Raw genomic sequence first — 23,203 nt, forward strand, 5'->3', positions numbered from 1 at the left:
AGATCTAATTATTTTAACGTAATTCTCATATAGTTCGGGACGCGTACAATATGTTTCTATAAAGTTCAGGTGATATAATTAATTACAACATTTTTTAAACAATTATTTTGCCCGAAAAACTTGAATTTCTAAGGCTACACGTCAAGTGCTATTTGAATATCGACAGATCTATTTATTTTAACGTAATTCTCATATAGTTCGGGACGCGTACAATATGTTTCTATAAAGTTCCGGTGATATAATTAATTAGAACATTTTTTAAACAATTATTATGCTTGAAAAACATGAATTTCTAAGGCTACACGACAAGTGCTAATCGAATATCGACAGATCTAATTATTTTAACGTAATTCTCATATAGTTCGGGACGCGTACAATATGTTTCTATAAAGTTTAGGTGATATAATTAATTACAACATTTTTTAAACAATTATTTTGCCCGAAAAACTTGAATTTCTAAGACTACACGTCAAGTGCTATTTGAATATCGACAGATCTATTTATTTTAACGTAATTCTCATATAGTTCGGGACGCGTACAATATGTTTCTATAAAGTTCCGGTGATATAATTAATTAGAACATTTTTTAAACAATTATTATGCTTGAAAAACTTGAATTTCTAAGGCTACACGACAAGTGCTAATCGAATATCGACAGATCTAATTATTTTAACGTAATTCTCATATAGTTCGGGACGCTTACAATATGTTTCTATAAAGTTCAGGTGATATAATTAATTAAAACATTTTTTAAACAATTATTTTGCCCAAAAAACTTGAATTTCTAAGGCTACACGACAAGTGCTAATCGAATATCGACAGATCTATTTATTTGAACGTAATTTTCATATAGTTCGGGACGCTTACAATATGTTTCTATAAAGTTTAGGTGATATAATTAATTAAAACATTTTTTAAACAATTATTTTGCCCGAAAAACTTGAATTTCTAAGGATACACGACAAGTGCTAATCGAATATCGACAAATCTATTTATTTGAACGTAATTCTCATATAGTTCGGGACGCGTACAATATGTTTCTCTAAAGTTCCGGTGATATAATTAATTAGAACATTTTTTAAACAATTATTATGTCTAAAAAACTTGAATTTCTAAGGCTACACGACAAGTGCTAATCGAATATCGACAGATCTAATTATTTTAACGTAATTCTCATATAGTTCGGGACGCGTACAATATGTTTCTGTAAAGTTCCGGTGATATAATTAATTAGAACATTTTTTAAACAATTATTTTGCTTGAAAAACTTGAATTTCTAAGGCTACACGACAAGTGCTAATCGAATATTGACAGATCTATTTATTTTAACGTAATTCTCATATAGTTCGGGACGCGTACAATATGTTTCTATAAAGTTCCGGTGATATAATTAATTAGAACATTTTTTAAACAATTATTATGCTTGAAAAACTTGAATTTCTAAGGCTACACGACAAGTGCTAATCGAATATCGACAGATCTAATTATTTTAACGTAATTCTCATATAGTTCGGGACGCTTACAATATGTTTCTATAAAGTTCAGGTGATATAATTAATTAAAACATTTTTTAAACAATTATTTTGCCCAAAAAACTTGAATTTCTAAGGCTACACGACAAGTGCTAATCGAATATCGACAGATCTATTTATTTGAACGTAATTTTCATATAGTTCGGGACGCTTACAATATGTTTCTATAAAGTTTAGGTGATATAATTAATTAAAACATTTTTTAAACAATTATTTTGCCCGAAAAACTTGAATTTCTAAGGATACACGACAAGTGCTAATCGAATATCGACAAATCTATTTATTTGAACGTAATTCTCATATAGTTCGGGACGCGTACAATATGTTTCTATAAAGTTCCGGTGATATAATTAATTAGAACATTTTTTAAACAATTATTATGTCTAAAAAACTTGAATTTCTAAGGCTACACGACAAGTGCTAATCGAATATCGACAGATCTAATTATTTTAACGTAATTCTCATATAGTTCGGGACGCGTACAATATGTTTCTGTAAAGTTCCGGTGATATAATTAATTAGAACATTTTTTAAACAATTATTTTGCTTAAAAAACTTGAATTTCTAAGGCTACACGACAAGTGCTAATCGAATATCGACAGATCTAATTATTTTAACGTAATTCTCATATAGTTCGGGACGCGTACAATATGTTTCTATAAAGTTCAGGTGATATAATTAATTACAACATTTTTTAAACAATTATTTTGCTTGAAAAACTTGAATTTCTAAGGCTACACGACAAGTGCTAATCGAATATCGACAGATCTATTTATTTGAACGTAATACTCATATAGTTCGGGACGCGTACAATATGTTTCTGTAAAGTTCCGGTGATATAATTAATTAGAACATTTTTTAAACAATTATTTTGCTTGAAAAACTTGAATTTCTAAGGCTACACGACAAGTGCTAATCGAATATCGACAGATCTATTTATTTGAACGTAATACTCATATAGTTCGGGACGCGTACAATATGTTTCTGTAAAGTTCCGGTGATATAATTAATTAGAACATTTTTTAAACAATTATTTTGCTTGAAAAACTTGAATTTCTAAGGCTACACGACAAGTGCTAATCGAATATCGACAGATCTAATTATTTTAACGTAATTCTCATATAGTTCGGGACGCGTACAATATGTTTGTATAAAATTCAGGTAATATAATTAATTAGAACATTTTTTAAACAATTATTATGCCCAAAAAACTTGAATTTTTGAAGCTACACGACAAGTGCTAATCGAATATCGACAGATCTATGTATTTTAACGTAATTCTCATATAGTTCGGGACGCGTACAATATGTTTCTATAAAGTTCCGGTGATATAATTAATTAGAACATTTTTTAAACAATTATTTTGCTTGAAAAACTTGAATTTCTAAGGCTACACGACAAGTGCTAATCGAATATCGACAGATCTAATTATTTTAACGTAATTCTCATATAGTTTGGGACGCGTACAATATGTTTCTGTAAAGTTCCGGTGATATAATTAATTACAACATTTTTTAAACAATTATTTTGCCCGAAAAACTTGAATTTCTAAGGCTACACGTCAAGTGCTATTTGAATATCGACAGATCTATTTATTTTAACGTAATTCTCATATAGTTCGGGACGCGTACAATATGTTTCTATAAAGTTCCGGTGATATAATTAATTAGAACATTTTTTAAACAATTATTATGCTTGAAAAACTTGAATTTCTAAGGCTACACGACAAGTGCTAATCGAATATCGACAGATCTAATTATTTTAACGTAATTCTCATATAGTTCGGGACGCGTACAATATGTTTTTATAAAGTTCGGGTGATATAATTAATTGAAACATTTTTTAAACAATTATTTTGCTTGAAAACTTGAATTTCTAAGGCTACACGGCAAGTGCTAATCGAATATCGACAGATCTATTTATTTGAACGTAATTCTCATATAGTTCGGGACGCGTACAATATGTTTTTATAAAGTTCAGGTAAAATAATTAATTAGAACATTTTTTAAACAATTATTTTGCCCGAAAAACTTGACTTTTGAGGGCTAAAGGTGAGATGCTGTTCAAATATCGACAGTTCTATTTATTTTAACGCAATTCTCATATAGTTCCGGACGCGTACAATAAGTTTCTAAAGAGTTCCGGTAATTTAATTAATTAAAACATTTTTTAAACAATTATTTTACCCGAAAAACTTGAATTTTGAGAGCTAGACGTGAAATGCTAATCGAATATTAACAGTTCTATTTATTTAAACGCATTTTTCATATAGTTTTGGACGCCTACAATAGTTTTTTAAAAAGATACGGTGTTATAATTAATTAAAACATTGTTTAAACAGTTATTTTTCCCGGAAAACTTGATTTTTGAGGACTTGACGTGAAATGCTAATCGAATATCGACAGTTTTATTTATTTTAACGCAGTTCTCATATAGTTTCAGACGCGTACAATAATTTTTTAAAGAGTTTTGGTAATATAATTAATTAAAACTTCTTTTAAACAATTATTTTGCCCGAAAAACTTGAATTTTGAGGGCTAGACATGAAATGCAAATCGAATATCAACAGTTCTATTTATTTTAACGCAATTTTCATATAGTTCTGGACGCGTACAATAGTTTTTGGAAAGTTACGGTGTTATAATTAATAAAAACATTTTTTAAACAATTATTTTGCCCGGAAAACTTGAATTTTTAAAGCTAGACCTGAAATGCTAATCAAATATCGACTGATCTATTTATTTTAACGTAATTCTCATATAGTTCCGGACGCGTACAATAATTTGCTATAGAATTCAGGTGATATAATTAATTAAAACATTTTTTAAACAATTATATTTTCCGGAAAACTTGAATTTTGAGGGTTGACGGGAAATGCTAATCGAATATCGAGAATTTTATTTATTTTAACACAGTTTTTCTATAGTTCCGGACGCGTACAATAATTTTCTAAAGAGTTCGCCAGAAAGTGAAAGTTTTGAAAATTGATTGAAAATTAACAGGTAACATTACATATAATATATTATAATTTTTAATTTATTTAAAGGGGATTAAGTATGGAGTTAAAGTATGTAAGAGTGATATTAAGAAACATGAAAATATAATATAATCACTTATTTGTGTTTAGTGAGTGAGAGAGGGGTGGAGGTGGGAGAGTGGGAGAGCGTGAGAGATAAAGAAGAGGATTAAATAAGAAAGTAAAGTGTAAGAGTAATATTGAACAATATGAAAATAATATAATTAATATCATTAATATTATAATTAATAATTTAGAGAGTGGGAGAAAGAGCGTGAGATAGAGAAGGGCATTAAATATGATAAAGTGTGTGAGAGTAATATTACAGAAGAAAAAAAAGTGCAATGTTCAATATAAAAATGCTAAGTGGCGCGCGCGAAGCGCGCGCAATGTTGTGTTCTAGTTTTATAGAAAAAATAAAACTATTGAAAGATTCTGACAACCTCGCGAATTCTCCCTGATGCTTCATGTAACACTAAAAAACGTAATATTTGTACACTTTTGCAATATTAAATTATACAGAATACAATTATGATAAGTGTTATGAAACAGGCTCATACGCTAAAGCTTCCCTCCACCCATGAAAAAATGATTTAGATATATATTATAGATAGATAGATAGATAGATAGACTTTATTGTGTCCCAATATGGGGTTACAAGGCGCTTTTTCCACGGAGCGTTCCCGAACCGTTCACAGTTGTATCCTCTCTACTCCCAAACCGACCTGGCCATTTGCAACCCTTACATTCTAACACCCCCACTCCCCTCGCACGCCCTTATCCCCTTTTCCCCACCCCCTAATCCCACTCTCTCCTCTCTTTTGCCCCTTCTTCATTGTCCTTCTTCCATTCCTCTCTTTTCATCTCTGCTCTCCTCCTTCCACTCTCCTCCTTGATTTCCTCTTTCCGTTTTTCATCAAGGGGCCTCTCCTCCTCTCCTCTTTCTCCTGTCTTCCTCTACTCTCTCCGCCTCTTCGTCTCTTTCCCCTCATGCTTTTTCGCCGTCTCTCCTTCTTTCCTGCTTCTCCTCCTAAGACAATCAATTAAAATAATTTATAACACAAAAAAAAAAAAAAAAAGAAAAGATTTTATAGCAAAAATAACTTCTACATAAGATTAAAAAGAACTATTACGCCATAGAAAATAAGTATTTACTTATTTGAAATAAGTATTTACTTATGTGAAATAAAGAAATAAGTATCGATAGAATTGGTTTAAACAGTAACGAAATACTCTCTGCACTATATATCAAGCTTTATTATTATAAAATTCCATCGGAGTTTTGCTCGTGCAAACACTGAGAAAAATATCTGGTGAGATTAACTAGAAATCTGATTACACGATTATTTACCAGAATTCTGGTTAATTTTCCCAGATACTTTTCTCAGTGAATGATTTAATAAAACCCATGATACAGTGCTGTATATAATCTAATCATTTTCGTTTGTTTTACTGTAGCCATACTATCTTATTTTTAAAAAATAAATAGAAATAAATACTAATAAGTATATACTTATCATAATGCAGTTTACAATAATAAATTTATGACATAGTTGCTATATAGTTATTATACATAAAATATGGTATTCACCATTCCGATGACGCTGTCTTTCTTATAGTATATGATCTAGTTAACCATCTAATTAACCATTTGAACGTTTCAAAGTATCAGTAGCGCTAAATAGATCGCAATTTTCATCAAATTATTAAGGTCATGGAAAAAGATAAATTTAACAATGAAATTAATAAGTAAATAAATGTTATTTATTTTTAGTATGTTTTGCAAAATTGCTTTTATAAAAAATAATATAATTGCGTCAGTTTATAACATATAAGTATATGACGTATGCAGACAATAACAGGTATCCATAAGTCTCAACTGGCGTAGCAGTTAGTGTACGAGGTTCATTAGCCAGAGGCCCCGGTACAAATAGCCTACCAGTGACAAAATAAGAATAAAATAAAAAAGTAATATAATAAAATTTAATTAACTAATAAAAATTTGTCCTAAATTTAGTATGTATCTTTGATAAAAATAATATAAAAAATATAAAAAAATTTTTTTTATATCCAGTTGCAGTTAGTTTCAGCTAGATAAGTACTAGATAGTATTTCTTATAAAGTTACTGTAAGAAGTAAGTGTTACATTACTGGCTCATCACCATCTAAAAATACTTGACGATAGTGATGTAAAACGCAACTTTATATAGATCATAATTAGACACTCACGAAATTTAGATCTATTCGAGTCAAATGATGGCAGCGGTAATGGACTATATTTCGAAACACTATGTCTCGCATGTCGTACTAAAGAACTACCAGATTGACCATTCATAAAATGTTGAAACGTATCGAGCGCTACTCTTGTAGATCTTGTCCACACCTTTAAATAAAAATTATCTCAAGAATTATCTCAAGAACAAGGAGAAAACACGTTTAATCAATTTTTGTATGAGAAAGTCCGATTTGTTACTGAAACACAAACTCGTATATTTAATTAATAATATCCATATTAATATAATACGCGTAATTTACACATCATTTCATTCTGAGACTATAAATGAGCTATTATTGACTTACCACCGCCACGCAAAGCAACGTAAAGAGAAACAGTTTAATCATCGTAGTTTGCTTTGATGCACAAATACTATATACTAAATTAATTTGAACGCTTTTCCGCTTTTATATAAATCACACAATCCTTATGACTTACATCAGAAAACAAGCTGAGAAATGTGTATCTTCGCTACAATATAATGCGACTATACAATTTTTATCACCAGAAGGTCATGAGATAACTTTTTGTTTTACTGGTTTTTTGTGAATACGTCAAATACATCGAAGTAGATTGCCTTGACAGATTCGTGTCTCGATGCAATGCAGAACGCTTAAGTGCGAGGGCGATATAGAATTTTTTATATAATTTTTATTTTTTTTTTATTATTATATATAAGGAAGATGGCGCACTTAAAAAAAAATCTAATATTTTTAATAAAAAATGTTTCAAATGTAATAAAATAAAGGATAAACTTAAAGTTGAACATTTTATCTATTAGCATGTGACTGATTTAATAATATTCTCATTGTATAATACATAAAAATATTGGATTTTGGACAACGTTAACTTGCGCTTTATTATTCAGCATATCGTGTAATGCGACGCACAGTGGTTTCTACATTTAACAATTGTTATTATAGAATCGAGGATATTTTCTGGTTTTATATTAAATTGTAGAAAAAATTTTTTAAAACGTGTTTTTGTTTAATTATTATTAAATAATGCATAAAGCATAACAAAATCAATAAAAGTTATAGAATTTTCTATAAATTATTAAAATAGAGTTTATTTATTCTAATTTTTTAATTTCTTTTTTAATTTTATTTTTTAATTTTTATTTGTTTGTAATATTTATTTTTTTGTTCTAATTTTTTTAGTTTTTAAATTTTTTAAAGGATCCTAACGGTACCCAAATGTTTCTGTAACATACATACTTCACTAGAGAGCCAGAGTTGCGTGCGCACACATGAGATCACATAAAACTCTTCTCATTTGTCTTTTTGTTTTACAACCATCCAACACTAATAGTTACCACGTCGTTATATATACACTATTCACAATGCGTTTATCATTTTGTTTATTATTTCCGTTCACTAAGTGCAGGTTGTATCTACATATATAGCATTAATGCATATATGCTCTAATTACCGCAGTTTTTTATCCACGATGCTCCTGACAGTCGAATTTGCTTTTGCCACTTTCGTGCTATTGATATTATTTCCTTTTTTTAAATTTAATTAAAACTTTAGTTTTAATATTTAAACTTAATATTTAAACTTTTGTAACTATTCTTGAGTTTAGAAAGTGCTAATACTAAACTTAATAACAATTTATAAACTATATAAGATTTATTTTTTATTATCTTTAATTATTTCTCGTAATTAAAAAAGTTATCATGTATTAAAAAACTGTTTGTTAATGCAAATTTAATATGTAAGAAATATAGGTGCTAATAAAACACAAAATACTTTCAATAAATCTCTGTACTACGTTTCTGTAGAAATTTTATTAATTTATTTTTACATTTAACTACATTTTTTATTACTGCAATTAGTATAAGGTTGTTAATATTATATATAGTATTAAAGCGTTGTTTCTTTCAAATTTATTAACAGCAGAAGTATCAAAAAGTCTATTGTAAGGATTGCGTTTCAAGAATACTTCAAGATTGATATTGGCTTTTCCCATATTTGTTTAGCAATTTCTTTCATCACGTTATTATTTACAATGTTATTGTTAAACAATTTTGTTCTTAAATTATTTTACTACGTTTTATATAAAATAATTACCGCACCTAATTTGTATTTATCATCTTTTGTATTCTCCTTTATCAATCCGAGCAAAGCATCAAAGTTTTAATTTCACAACTTACAACAATGTACAAATTTTGTACAGCTTATTTCCTTTATTTATCCAGTTTTAATGTTTAAAAAAGCTGTTCGACAACACGCAATGCAAATTTAATAGAAAAATTTTTAGACAATACAAACTGCACTATTTTTTTGTTTAGATTTTCGAGGTTTACTCTTTTTCTTGGTCCAAGGAACTTTGAACTTTGTAGAGTTCAAGGTTAAAAAAGAATAATAAAATATAAACTAAGCCTACTCCGATCCACTGAAAAATAAGTATATTTTATTTAATTTCTTTGAGAACAATTTGCATTACAATTTGTAAGTAGCTAATTTTACGTAAATTGTAATAAAGTAAAATGTTGTGTACTTACACTAGTAAGCAGACCGCTGTTTATTTGGAACAAATTACAAGCCGTAAATGATACTCGATAATGTTGCAGCTGAATCGAAAAATTAGTGATTTCATTTTCGTTTGAGCTTTGGCTCCACCAGTCTGGCTTTTTGTACAAAGGATTTTCCATAACGACGTAATTTGAATTATGATTGCTTATACACCCATTAGAATTTTGCTCGCCACACAGATCTTTCAATGGCAGTAGTACATCTAGATTTGACAGATTTCTTGTCCCACTTAATTTATCAAGATATGTGGATTTGCATTTCAGTAGAATTGCCCATATAATTATTCCGGTCTTTTCGGATTCTCGATGCGCAAGTGTGCAAATCCAGCACATTAAGCCAAATTGCATGATATACATAATAGAAATTAAACTATAAAATATTATACCTACGTAATTTCTGATAAGACTGAGTACGTAAATATAATATATTGCACTTGCGATCATGATGTTACAGTTTATCGAAGAAAGAAGGAGATGGACGTCGTAAATATCATTTACCATGGTAACTAGGTTACAAGTACCTGCATAAGACAAGATTCTATTATGTCTTAACGTTACAATTTACAGATTGCATTAAATTACATCGTCGACACAGGTTTAGCCTATCCAATTACACAAAACGTAACATTTGCAAAAATTTACTGTAATGCAATTTTCTGATGTGTTTAATCTTGACTGCAATCCATGACGTATCAGACAGCCCATCCAACTGACCGATCAATTTATTTATCGTCTTGTATCTGCAATACAGTATATAGACGATAATGTCGAAGACAAAGCTGTTGATCATCGACTGAGCTAATATGTAATAAAAGATCAAATCAAGATTAAGTTCAAAGGTCAAATCATCAATGACATAATATAAGATGTGCACAATCACTAAAAAAGGGCAGCACACGAAAGTCATGAGTATCGCTAGTGCTTCCATGATTTTTACTGTCCGATCATTAATGCGTATTTCTCTCCTGATCATCTGATCGATCTCTTTTATTCTGTCCATCAGCACCGGCCACTTGCCATGCTGCCTAATTCCGTAATAAATATAGTAGTATGCCGACACGTGGCGTATCACCTCCTGCACGATAAACCAATAATTGACTTCATTGTTAAACATGTTGCCGGTATGTTTTAGAAATTCTCTCAGGCTAACTGTACATAGGGCCAGGTGAACGATACGTATGATTATCGTTACAATCTTGCGACACTTTCGTGGACGTGCAATACCGACCCCCATGAGCCAGCAAACATACGATATTGGACGTAAGATGTACTCTACCGACGGCGAGTTGTCTACTGGCACATACATATTCTCCATTTTACCTTTTATTTTCTTATTAATTAAACATATTTTGCGAACAATGGTTGCTGATTACATTAAAGCTCCTCACGATGCTGAATATTTTGTAGAAGATATAGTGAAATCTTTTAAAAAGCTAAACACTTTGACAACCTTTCAAATTCTCCCTTATACTTCACATAACAGTAAGAATGTATTATTTCTACAATTCTGCAATATCAGATTCCGTGCTATTATAGCTATTTTTTTTTTATAAATGTAACGCAGTATTATCAAATTAAATAGATCAGATCTTGCCCACGAACTGAAGCTCGAGCTTCTCCGTTATCTTTATTAATCGCACGGAGCCCATGCACGTTATGTGGCTTACGGCTATGTGGAGGGGAATGGTAACTCAAGAAGCAGAAAAGAAACAGGATGAGGCAATCACAAGAAAAAGTATTTTTGGACGCTCACGGAGACGTCCCTGAAAAACATTTAGTTAAGCTTAACACAATCCAAATGTAAAGAAATATAAACAAGTGCAAATGTAAATGAAGAAAGACAGTGATCAATTATATAAACCAGAAAAAATGCACGTTTTCCTCACGTGCTCCGCTCACAGAGAATCTGACGTAGATCTAAAAAATGAAATATTAATTAAACTTAACAATACAAATGTAAATAAGTAATCAATGATATGCTGCTGATTACGTTAAAGCTCCTCGCAATGCTAAATATTTTATAGAAAAAATAATGAAACTATTGAAAGACTAACACTCTGACAACCTCGCAAATTCTCCCTGATGCTTTATGTAACACTAAAAAACGTATTATTTGTACACTTCTGCAATATCAAATTAAACAGAATATAACAGAATACAGTTATGATGAGTGTTATGAAAGAAGATCATACGTTAAAGCTTTCTCCCACTCTAAAATATTTATTTCTGTTCGTTTGCGATTCAATTTCTTCCCTTTGTCATGAAGATAACTACTCAGTTTATTATCTTTACTTTCGTTTTGACGTACTTCTATGCTTGTGGAGGAGAGATTATAACTGTTATTTTTAAATTTCTTCTGTGGTTTTATATTTGTAACACTGAAAAGAATCTAGATCCAAGATCGAAATGTAAATTTTATTCAATTATATCTATTATAAAAAAATATTTTTTAAAAATTAATTAGTTTTCGTTTTCTTAATATTTGCTTTTTAACAATTACAGAGACTCATACTGTCATTTAATAATTCTAATTTTCTCTTGAGACTTTCGTGGCCATTAATTCTATTAATATGAAAGAATAAATGTTGCATTAATAGTTATGCTAAAATAGCATTGTATCAACGTTTTGCAAACGTTATTGCTTGCATCATCAGAATTGGGAGCCCTGACATTGAGCTCTCTTGGATTGTGGTAATCCTAAAATAACTCGTTTTTAGTGGAAGGGACAATGTCGAAGAAAAACTTTAGCTGTCACTCTGTCAATGAAAACGCATTAGCAGGATTTTGAATAAACAATATTAAAGTATCCTTCAAACTCCACATGAAGATTTCTCTATTACTCTCTATTCTAAAAAAAATCAGAGACCATCTTTAGAAACATCAGGATGTATTTTAAAATTGTTTTACAAAATAATTTGAGAAACTCAGTAATACATATTTCTGTGTATTAAACAACAAGATCCTTGCTCTTACAAAAAAATATACATAGGTGAAATTGAAAAAAAGGTCAGTACGCAAATCAAGAAACACTAACAGTGTACCAAGTACGATACACTTTTCTCAATTAGAACATGAATAAAGACAGACACTCCGTGCCGTATGACAAGACTATCAGAAGGCTGGCCTTCTTTTCGCAAAGCTATTCGCTAGGGAAGATCGTAAAGCATTAGAAATTTTGAAACACTCCATAACGAAGATTACCAGACAATCTCTATTTGGAACGCACTGCTCTCCTGGTTTTTAATTGACCTAATTAATTAAAATATTCTAATAATTACCCCTCTTCTCCGCATTTTCATTACTTTTAAAATAGGGATATTTAAGAATTACATTTCAAGAGAAATTACTATCAGAGCCTTCCAGCTTTGATGCAAACTGCAAAATATTTATGAAGCGCAACATCTATGCAGAAACTTCTTATATTAATTTAATAATACTTTTTTAATTTGGTTATTTCTAAAGTCACAATTTTATATTGTTATTAATTTTATAATACTGATTTGTATTTTATAGTAATTAATGTTTTCATAATATAAAAATTAACGCTTAATAACTTGAACCTTAAAACTGATATAGTAGACGATAATAACAGAATTCAGACACAGTTCACTGTAGTGCAGTCGAAGACAAGAGCGTGAATAGAATTTTTTTAGATGCGAGAGGGAAAAAGGAGAAACAAGTACTTCTGCTTGCTCGCCCTACAAATCCCTTTGCCACCAATTCAGACGATTCGAACAATCGTGCAAGCGCCTCATTTTCCAAAGCAAGAGGGAACAAATGCCCCTTCTTGCTCCTTGCGGATGCAACGCCTATAGTTGAAGACAAAGTTAGTGTAACATCAAAGACGAACCTGTTAATCACCGACTGAGCTAATATGTAGTAAAGAAATAAGTTGGAAGCTAAAATGCTGGATATGTAAAATAATAATACAAGGTGTGCACAATCAGTGACAACGAACAGCAAAAAATGTATGATGTTGGACGTAAGGTGTGCTGTGTCAACGACGAGTTGTTTACTGGCATATATTTATATTTTTTTATATACAATGTTCTTCGTATCAAGATTAAAGAGTATATATCAGAGTACTTCAAATCTTGTTAACAGCATTCCAAAATCGTATTTTTAAATGTATGTGTAACATACCTGCGCCATGCAACGAATTGATAAATGTATTTTGAATAGAATGCGTGATATTTAGATCATTCAGAGAATTGAATGCAGATTATTAAATAAGTGATGATCACCCCGATAAACTGAAAAAATAATTTTATAATTTACATTGCAATTCGAAAGTAGCTAATTTTACAGAGATTGTTATGAAATAAACAAATTTTGTACTTACACCGCAAAACAGACCATTGCTCATTTCGAAGAAATCGCAAGCCGTAAATGCTACTCGACGATGTTGTAGTTGAACAGAAAAACCATCGAACTCGTTTCTGACACAGTCCATATTTTTACGCAAGAAATTCTCCTCGAAATTATTCAGATCGTGACCACTACTCCAATTGAAGTTTTGCTCATTGTCCGGATCTTTCAATGACGGTTGCATCTCTAGACTAGATTGATACCTTCTTTCATTTAGTTTATCAAGACTTAAAGGTTTGCATTTTAGTACAATTGTGCTTATAATAATGCCGGTCTTGTCAGATTCTTGACGTACGAGTGTACAAATCCAGCACATCAGACCAAATTGTATAATATATAAAATCCAAAATATATTATTTAATAATATAAATCCGTAGTCTTTCTGCACGACAGTTATGTAGATAGTGAACAGTGTAGTCACCACTGTGGTAAAGGAATGCACCGAATAAAAAAGGAGATAAAGACCGTGAATGTCGTTCACCATAATGATAAGATCACAAATATCTGCGCAACAGAATTTATAATTACGTTTCGATATTATTGCAAATTCTTCATACAGTATATTAAATTACACCTCGCGCCACATAAAAGTATATTATTAAATTACAATACAAAAGACAATATTTACAAAAAACTTACCATTATGCAATTTTCTGATGCGTCTAATCTTGAGCGCAATCCATTGGGGTTCAGATTGCCCATCCAAATGGTCAAGTAACTCATTTATCGCTTGGTATCTGCAATACAGAACATAGACGACAATATCGAAGACGAAGCTGTTGATCACCGACTTGGCTATCATGTAGTAAAGAATTAAGTCGGAAATGAAAAGGTATTCCGGATAAATAAAGTAATAATATAAGACGTGCGCAATCAACAACAAAGGACAGCAAGCAAAAGTCGTAAGAACCGATGCCGCTATCATGTTCTTTATTGACTGATCATTGATATGTGTTTCCCTTTTGATCTCTTGATCGAGCTCCTTTATTTTGTCCATCAGCTTCGGCCACTTGTCGTACTGCCCGATTCCGTGATAAAGGTAATAATACGCCGATACATAGCACATCACCCTGTCCAAGACGTGTATAAACAAGAATACGTGGCTGTACAAACTGGAGAGGCCAATATAATTGAAAAGGTCTATCACGTTGTACACCATATTAACTGCACACATGACCAAGTGAACGATACGTATGATTATCGTCACAGCTTTTGAACACTCCCGCGGACGTGCAATGCCGACACCTAGAAACCAGGAGATGTACGATACTGGACGTAAGACGTGCTCTATCGATGGGTTGTCGACTATTGACACATGGATCTCCTCCATTTTCGCCTTTTATTCTCTTGCTAATCGACGCTTTGTGCACAAGTACGACTGCTGATTACATTAAAACTCCTTGTGATGCGGAATATTTTGTATAAAAAAGATAAACTTTCTCTACAAGCGGAACACTTTTATAAACGCGCGCTGTGAATTTTTCTTGATACTTCGCATAACAGTAGAGAACTACGTGTTACTTCTGTAATTCTGCAATATTAAATTGCATGCGATTAGTTGCTCTCCTCCATAAACGTAACGCAGTTTTTATCGATTAAATAGATCTGATAAAATAAGAATTAATGCTTGCCATGTGCAAACACAATTAATGAAAGATAATAATCAATGATTATGCAGATAGAGAAAGTAAAATTGTATATATTTTCAATATAAACTATGTGCTGTATTACTCTGTATTAAAAAATATATATTTTACTATTGTAATAATTTAAAAAATTAAATTATTTTCTACTTGTTTAACAACATTTTTCATAAATTAATAATTATTTTTTACATTTCCCTCCCTTAAAACTATTGATCCAGTTTGGATATATAAACTAATAATTCAGACCATGTATAACCAGCAATAAAGAACAGCAAACAAAAGTCATTAGAATTATTATCGCATCCACGTTTTTATTATCTGGTTATTAATATATGTTTTTTTTTCCTAATATTTTGATCAATCTTCTATCCATCAACTTTAGCCACTTATCATATTGTTTGATTCTTTGATAAGGTAGTAATTGGCCAATACGCAACACGGCAGCACATTATTCTATTCATGATAAACTCGAATATACCGCTAAGAAATAAAGATAATAAAAATTTGCTTGCTTATAGAAGAGTTCTATTACCACGCTAATGAACACACAGCCTGATGGATAATGTGTATAATTATCATTACACCCTTGAGACACATTCGCGGACGTGCAATTCCAATACCTAGAAACCAGGAGGCGTATGATATTATAAACGTAAGATGTGTTTTATCGAGGTCGAATTGCTCTATTGTCTTGCATATGGATTTTCTCTATTATTTCCTTTTCGTATCTTTTCGCTAATCTATCTTTCAAGACACTGTTGATTTTGTTCTTTGCAGTATAGAATATTTTGGAGAAAAATTAAGTTTTCTATATCAAAATGTTCTAACATATGCACAAGTTGCAAATTCTCTTTAATGCTCCATGTAGAAGAGAGAACAACATATTCTGCTATTGTAACATTCGATTGCATGTGAAAGACTCCTCGTAAAGTTTTAATAAATTATATGGCTTCGATGTAATTCAGTTTGTAATAAAAGTTAATTAAGCTTGGTGAGTGTAAATACAAACAAGGAAATGTAATTATCAATAATATAAGCTAATTAGAAAAACCAAAATAATTAATTTATTTCTAATCTTAAGTAGATAAATGTGCTGTGTGACTAAATTATTAAAAACAATTTTATTAATGTGAACAATACAAAAAGAAACTAACATACAAATACTTACAAAAGTTTTATTAACAAAATTATACAACAAGAGATTATAGATTTTATCAAATTTATTATTTTTAATAATCAAATATTTCCCTGTTTCAAAAAGCGTTAATATGCAATACAAAATTTAATACAAGAAAACAAGATACTAATCTCAAAATATTTCCATAAATAAATGTACGTTTTAGTGTAAATCTTACTAATTTATTTACTTTTACATTTAATTACTTTTTCAAATATTGCAATTGTCGATATTAAAAATTAAAGAGTATCAAAGTGTATTAAATCTTATAAACAAAAAAAAACAAAAATTTTAAAACTCGTTTTTGAACGCATATGTAATATACATGTGACATGCAACAAACTAATGAATGTATCCTGAATACATGATATTCGTATCACACAGAAAATTGAATGGAGATTATTAAATAAGTAATATTCATTCCGATAAACTGAAAAATAAATTACTTCATTATTTAATTGCTTCAAGAGATATTATTTATGATACACAGCAATTCAAAAAATGCTAAGTTTACATAAATTGAAAAAAGTAAATAAATTTTTTACTTACACCACAGAACAGAGAATTGGTTATTTCGAAGAAATTGCAGGCCGTAAATGCTATTCGATGATGTTGCAGTTGAATCAAAAAATCGTTGATTTCCCTTCTAACACAGTCTCGATCTAGGTTTCTACTCAAATTTTCTATGATGACGTAATTTAGATTATGACTCCAATTAAACTTTTGCTTACTGTCCAAGTCTTCCAATTCCATTTCTAAAATCGATTGAATTCCTGTCTCATGTAATATGTCATTATGCATTGGTTTGCATTTCAGTGCAACTGCGCACATAATTATTCCAATCTTGTCGGATTCTTGACGTGTATGTGTACAAATCCAACACATTACACCAAATTGCGTGGTATATAAAATCCAAATTATAATACTTATTAATATATAATAGAAGTCATTGTAGTATTCCGTCAAATTTACATAGATTCTGAACAGAATAGTTACTACCATGACAAAGCAGTTCACCACCCAGAGAAGGAGATGAAGGCCGTAAATATCATTCACCATAATAACGAGATTACAAACATCTGCATTACAAAATTTATGATTAAAAAAATGCCTCGGCATTATTACAATTTCTCCATTGATAATATTAAAGTATATTTCACACCACATAGGATTACAAAGTCGAGAAAACAAAAGATAATATCCGCAAATCTTACCGATATGCAATTCTCTGATACGTTTAATCCTGAGTGCAATCCTTGGCGCAGATAATTTATCCAATTGGCCAACTAATTTATTTATCGCTAGAAATCTATAATACAGCACATAGACAATAATATCGAAAACAAAACTGCTGATCAATGATTGGGCCAACATGTGTAAAAAGAGCAACTTGGATACTAAAACATTCTGTGAATGTAAGCAATACAAGGTGTGCATAATCTGCAAGAAAGGACAACAAAAGAAAGTCACAAGAATCGCTACTACTTCTGCCTTCTTTACTGGCTGGTCATTAATTTGCGTTTCTTTTCTGATCTTTTGATCGATCTCCTTTATTTTATCCATCAAATTTGGCCACTTATCATATTGCCTGATTCCGTGATAAATATAGTAATACGCTGACACGTAGCACATCACCTTGCTTATAAAATATGTGATCGAGAACATGTGATTGTAAAAATGGACTCTGACGAAATTGAGGTGTTCAATTACGTTGTGCACAATGGTAATTGAACACACGACCAAATAAACAATACGTATAATTATCATTACAACTTTGGGACACTTTCGCGGACGTGCAACGCCGACTCCCATAAGCCAAGATGTGTATGATATTCGACGTAAGATCTGCTCTATAGACGGCGAGTGTACGGGCACATGGATTTTCTCCATTTTCGTATCGTATCTTGTAAGTATTTGACGTTTCGAAAACCAATTTAACTACTGATTACATTAAAGCTCCTTGCAATACTAAATATTGAAGTCTTACTGAAAGTAAAACATTCTGACAAACTGGCGACATCGCAAATTTTTTCTGATGCGTCACAATAAAGAATTATGTATTACTTCTGCACTTCTGCAATATTGCATGCTATTAGTAATTCTCCTTCATACGTAATGTGGTTTTAATAAATTAAATTGATCTTAAAAAGTGAATATTAATCAAGCTTGCCATGTGCAAAGAAAAACAATCGTCAATAATATGAGTCAATTAAAGATATTAAAAACCGAAAGTATAATATATATATATTCTTAAATATATGACATTGAAATATTTAAATTTTCTACCGTATCTTTCTAAACATTTTTGCATAAATTAGTAACTTTTACGTTTCTGTTTTTACAAAAAAAACTTATGTATTACTTCTGCACTTCGCGGTCATCCTTACACATATATTGTATATAATAATAATTATACGTCACACATTCCAAAATAAAAGTAGATTAATGAAAATAAAAAGAATGCTATATACTACAATTTTTTTGCAATTATTATTTATATATTATAAAATACATATTTATATGTTATAAATAGTGCTAGAAATAATTTTTTAATATAGACAAATTCTTGTAAAAATAAAAATATGTTTTGGCCAAGTAAATTTTTAAAGATAATCTAGACGGATTATTTTTATATAAACAGTTAAAAGCACTTCTAGTTTAAAAAATTTGAAACATGTTAAATGTAAAAAAACAAAATAAAAATGAATATAATAACATTTTCTAATATACATAAATGTATGTACAAGTTGTTACAAAATTTTCTTTAAAAAATTATTTAATTTATATAATTAAAAATTTGAAAAAATATATGCTATAAAAGCACTAAAGGAATAAACTTAATAAACTGAATAAAAAAAACAGTACAGTTTAAAAAATTTATTACAAAAATTAAGAAATATGTCAAACTTGAAATTTATGGTGTTGCCTCTCTAGTACACTAACAAAATTTTTTGTTGGAACATTCACATTAATATTTACAACATATATTTCAATAATGCTTACAGTTAATATTTTAAAAAAGTACTTAAAATATTATATTTAATTATTCTTTATTGTAAAATTGCATATTTGTAAATAATAACAATAATTTGTGCCTATTAATAATGTCATTTTACATTAAAGAAATTTTAGATTTCAATATTTTATTCAGAAGAGTTTTTGTCTCATAGTATGCAATAAAACGCTTCTCTAAATAAAATCTTCTGAAGACATATCAAAAATAATTTAAATAAGAAGACATAACATCTGAATTACAACTTTATTAAATTCTTACTTGTTAAATTATTAATACTTTTCAATTAATTCGCGATTGTCACATTTCATGTTATTTGCTTTTTTATTCTTTTTGTTTTAAAGTAATTAAAAATATAATATAAACGCGTTTCAATACTTGACAATACTTAATAGATTTCAAAAAAATTATTTTTTTTATTAGCAAACTTTTAACTATCAAATTAAGAAAACTGTTTGTCATTTCGCAATTCAAATATAATGCAAAAACTAAATAATAATAAACATTGAAATGTTTTTATAATAAACATTAAAATAAATAATTTTCAATAAATGTTGTATTACATTTCTGTCCAGATTTTACTAATTTTGTATACATTACATTTTATATTAATTATTTTTTAAGTAACTGTTATTAATATTGAGAATTTACATATATCATAGTGTACAAATCTCAGCAAAAGTCCAATAACATCTGTCTTTAAATTATATCTAAATTATGCATAATATGCCTACGACATGTAACAAATCAATAAATGTATCCTAATTAGAATGCATAATATTCAAAATCGCTCAAAGAATTGAATAGATATTATTAAAGAAGTGATGATAATTAACCCTGATAAACTAAAAAATTGATTTGTTTTATTTAATTCAAGAGTATTGTTTACATTACAATTCAAAAACTAGTTTTATTTAAATAGCAATAAATTACATAAATTTTGTTTTAAAATTTTAAATTTACTTACACCGTAAAACAGAACATTGTTCACTTTGAAGACATTGCAAGCTACTCAAAGATGTTGAAATTGACTCGAAAAATTATTGACCTTGTTTCTGACGCATTCTCGATCTAGATTTATGCGTAAAAGATCTATAATAATGTAATTCAGGTATTTTATACTCGTTTCTACTCTAGTTACAATTTTGTCAAATCTCATGGACAAAAATTTCAAAACTCTGTTTTTGAACTATATATAATATATAAATAACATACAACACACTAATGAACGTATCTTGAATGCATGATATCCGTATCACTCTGAGAAAATTGAATGGAGATTATTAAATAAGTAATGATCATTCCGATGAACTAAAAAGTAAAATTACTTCATTTAATTGCTCCAAGAGATATTATTTATAATACATTGTAATTTAAAAAATGCTAATTTTATAAAAGTTGTAAAAAAGTAAATAAATTTTATACTCACACCACAGAACACAGCATTGCTTATTTCGAAGAAATTGCAGGCCGTAAATGCTATTCGACGATGTTGCAATTGAATCGAAAAGTCGTTGATTTCGCTTCTAACATAGTCTCGATCTAAGTTTCTACGCAAGAGATTTTCTATAATGACGTAACTTAGATTACGACTCCAATTAAATTTTTGCTTGCTGTCCAAGTCTTCCAGTTGCATTTCTAGACCCGATTGAATCCCTGTCTCATGCAGTCTGTCATAATTCATTAGTTTGCATTTCAGTGCAACTACGCACATGATTATTCCAGTCTTGTCGGATTCTTGGCGTGTGAGTGTACAAGTCCAGCACATAAGACCAAATTGCATGGTATATAAAATCCAAACTATAATATTCATTAGTATATAATAATAATGGTTATTGTATACTTTCACAACTACATAGATTCTGAATAATGAAGTTACGACCCCAGTGAAACAGTTCGCCGCGCAGAGAAGGAGATAAAGGCCGTAAATATCGTTTACCATGAAGACGAGATCACAAACGTCTGCATTACAAAATTTACGATACATCTCGATATTATTACAATTTCTCTATAGGTGATATTAAATTAAATAAATCTCATATAACATGGGATTACAATATCGAATTAGAAAACAAAAGATAATATTTGCTAACTTACCGGTATGTAATTCTCTGATGCGTTTAATCTTCAGTGCAATCCATGGAGCAGTGGATGGCTTATCCAATCGGCCAATTAATTTATTTATCGCTTGAAATCTATAATATAGCACGTAAACAAAAATATCGAAGACAAAACTGTTGATCAATGACTGGGCGAATACGTAAAAAAACAGCGACTTAGATGCTGAAATATTCTGTGAATATATAAAGCAACACAAGATGTGTATGATCAGCAAAAATGGACAGCAAGCGAAAGTCACGAGAATCGCTATTACTTCTGCCTTCTTTACTGGCTGGTCTCTAATGTATGTTTCTTTCCTGATTTTTTCATCGAGCTCCTTTATTTTGTCCATCAGCTTTGGCCACTTGTCATATTGCCTGATTCCGTGATAAATATAGTAATACGCTGACACGTAGCACATCACCTTGTCTATTAAATATGTGATCGAGAACATGTGATTGTAAAAATGGACTCTGACGAAATTGAGGTGTTCAATCACGTTGTACACCATGCTAACTGAACACATGACCAAATAAACAATACGTATAATTATCGTTACAACTTTGGGACACTTTCGCGGACGTGCAATGCCGACGCCCATGAGCCAAGACGTATATGATATTGGACGTAAGGTCTGTTCTATAGACGGCGAGTGTACTGGCACATGGATTTCCTCCATTTTTGTCTCTTATCTTCTAATTATTTGATGTTTCGAGAGCCAATTTAACTACTAATTACATTGAAGTTCTTTGCAATACTAAATTCTTGAATTCTTTTTGAAAGAATGATGCATTACTTTTGTAATTTTGCGCTATGACATTCTATTAATTGCTCTTTCATAAACGTAATGTAGTTTTAATAAATTAAATAGATCTAATGAAGTGACTATTAATCAGGCTTGCCATGTGCAAATTAATTAAAGAAAAACAATTGTTAATAACATGAGCCAATTAAGAGTATTAAAAATTGAAAGTATAACATATACATTCTTAAATAAGTGTGCTGCATTATTTAAAAAATCAATTTTTTGTGCTGCAATAATTTAAACATTAAAATTATTTTTTACCGTATGGTTACAAATATTTTTGCATAAATTAGTAAATTTTACGTTTCCCTTTTTACAAAGCTCTATAATTTTGCGGTTTTTCTTGCGCATATATAATATGAAAATATATGTATACGTCACACATTACTGTACACGAAGGTATAATAATCGTACACAAAATGTTCTGCTAAACATTAGAATAAGTAATTTTCAATGTTGTATTACATTTCTGTCGAGATTTTACTAATTTATATATTAGATTTTATATTAATTATTTATTATTATTATTAATTATTATTTATTATTATTATTTTAAATAACTGTAATTATTAATACTAAGAATTAAAAAATATCAAAATGTTTCAAATCTTAGTAGCAACAAAAGTTCAATAACATTTATCTTTAAATTTTATTTTAAATCATGTACAATATACCTACACATGTAACAAATCAATAAATACATTAGAATGCGCGATATTCAGGATCACTTAAAGA

At 29.7% G+C, this 23,203-nt stretch overlaps 4 protein-coding genes across 6 annotated transcripts in view; 1 reads left to right on the forward strand and 3 right to left on the reverse strand.

The window, feature by feature from the left end:
- The window catches only part of LOC105833168, a 448,328-nt gene that overhangs the window by 264,802 nt on the left and 160,323 nt on the right, over positions 1 to 23,203 (forward strand). The window lies entirely within an intron of this gene.
- Positions 5,160 to 7,824, reverse strand: LOC118646964. Of its 2 annotated transcripts, none has more exons than XM_036290959.1 (3): positions 7,129 to 7,824; positions 6,778 to 6,931; positions 5,160 to 5,578 (listed from the first exon to the last, which is right to left on the reverse strand). In XM_036290959.1, exons 1-3 carry the CDS (start codon positions 7,168 to 7,170, stop codon positions 5,409 to 5,411), a joined length of 366 nt encoding a protein of 121 aa, XP_036146852.1. In that variant the 5' UTR covers positions 7,171 to 7,824; the 3' UTR covers positions 5,160 to 5,408. The 2 variants fall into 2 exon arrangements, with proteins under 2 accessions (XP_036146852.1, XP_036146853.1); XM_036290960.1 differs by having other exon boundaries at positions 5,160 to 6,483.
- LOC105837882 lies at positions 9,118 to 15,080 on the reverse strand. 2 transcript variants are annotated; one of them, XM_012683042.2, is made up of 3 exons: positions 14,367 to 15,080; positions 13,702 to 14,231; positions 9,118 to 13,612 (listed from the first exon to the last, which is right to left on the reverse strand). In XM_012683042.2, the coding sequence occupies exons 1-3, from the start codon at positions 15,055 to 15,057 to the stop codon at positions 13,559 to 13,561; spliced, it is 1,275 nt and encodes a 424-aa protein (XP_012538496.1). In that variant the 5' UTR covers positions 15,058 to 15,080; the 3' UTR covers positions 9,118 to 13,558. The 2 variants fall into 2 exon arrangements, with proteins under 2 accessions (XP_012538496.1, XP_028047601.1); XM_028191800.1 differs by having other exon boundaries at positions 9,118 to 14,231.
- Positions 19,640 to 23,010, reverse strand: LOC105837867. Its single transcript, XM_036290964.1, has 2 exons — positions 21,661 to 23,010; positions 19,640 to 21,525 (listed from the first exon to the last, which is right to left on the reverse strand). The coding sequence occupies exons 1-2, from the start codon at positions 22,340 to 22,342 to the stop codon at positions 20,897 to 20,899; spliced, it is 1,311 nt and encodes a 436-aa protein (XP_036146857.1). The 5' UTR covers positions 22,343 to 23,010; the 3' UTR covers positions 19,640 to 20,896.

Source organism: Monomorium pharaonis, chromosome 8 (genome assembly GCF_013373865.1).
Source record: "Monomorium pharaonis isolate MP-MQ-018 chromosome 8, ASM1337386v2, whole genome shotgun sequence".
Classification (NCBI taxonomy): domain Eukaryota; kingdom Metazoa; phylum Arthropoda; class Insecta; order Hymenoptera; family Formicidae; genus Monomorium; species Monomorium pharaonis.

Coding starts and splice junctions, on each gene's coding strand:
- LOC118646964 (XM_036290959.1), bottom strand. CDS start 7,170: ATGATTAAACTGTTTCTCTTTACGTTGCTTTGCGTGGCGGTG. Junction 6,932..7,128: donor CGTTGCTTTGCGTGGCGGTG/GTAAGTCAATAA, acceptor TTTTATTTAAAG/GTGTGGACAAGATCTACAAG. Junction 5,579..6,777: donor CTCGAATAGATCTAAATTTC/GTGAGTGTCTAA, acceptor TGATTGTCTTAG/GAGGAGAAGCAGGAAAGAAG.
- LOC105837882 (XM_028191800.1), bottom strand. CDS start 15,057: ATGGAGGAGATCCATGTGTCAATAGTCGACAACCCATCGATAGAGCAC. Junction 14,232..14,366: donor CATCAGAAAATTGCATAATG/GTAAGTTTTTTG, acceptor TCTGTTGCGCAG/ATATTTGTGATCTTATCATT.
- LOC105837867 (XM_036290964.1), bottom strand. CDS start 22,342: ATGGAGGAAATCCATGTGCCAGTACACTCGCCGTCTATAGAACAGACC. Junction 21,526..21,660: donor CATCAGAGAATTACATACCG/GTAAGTTAGCAA, acceptor TTTGTAATGCAG/ACGTTTGTGATCTCGTCTTC.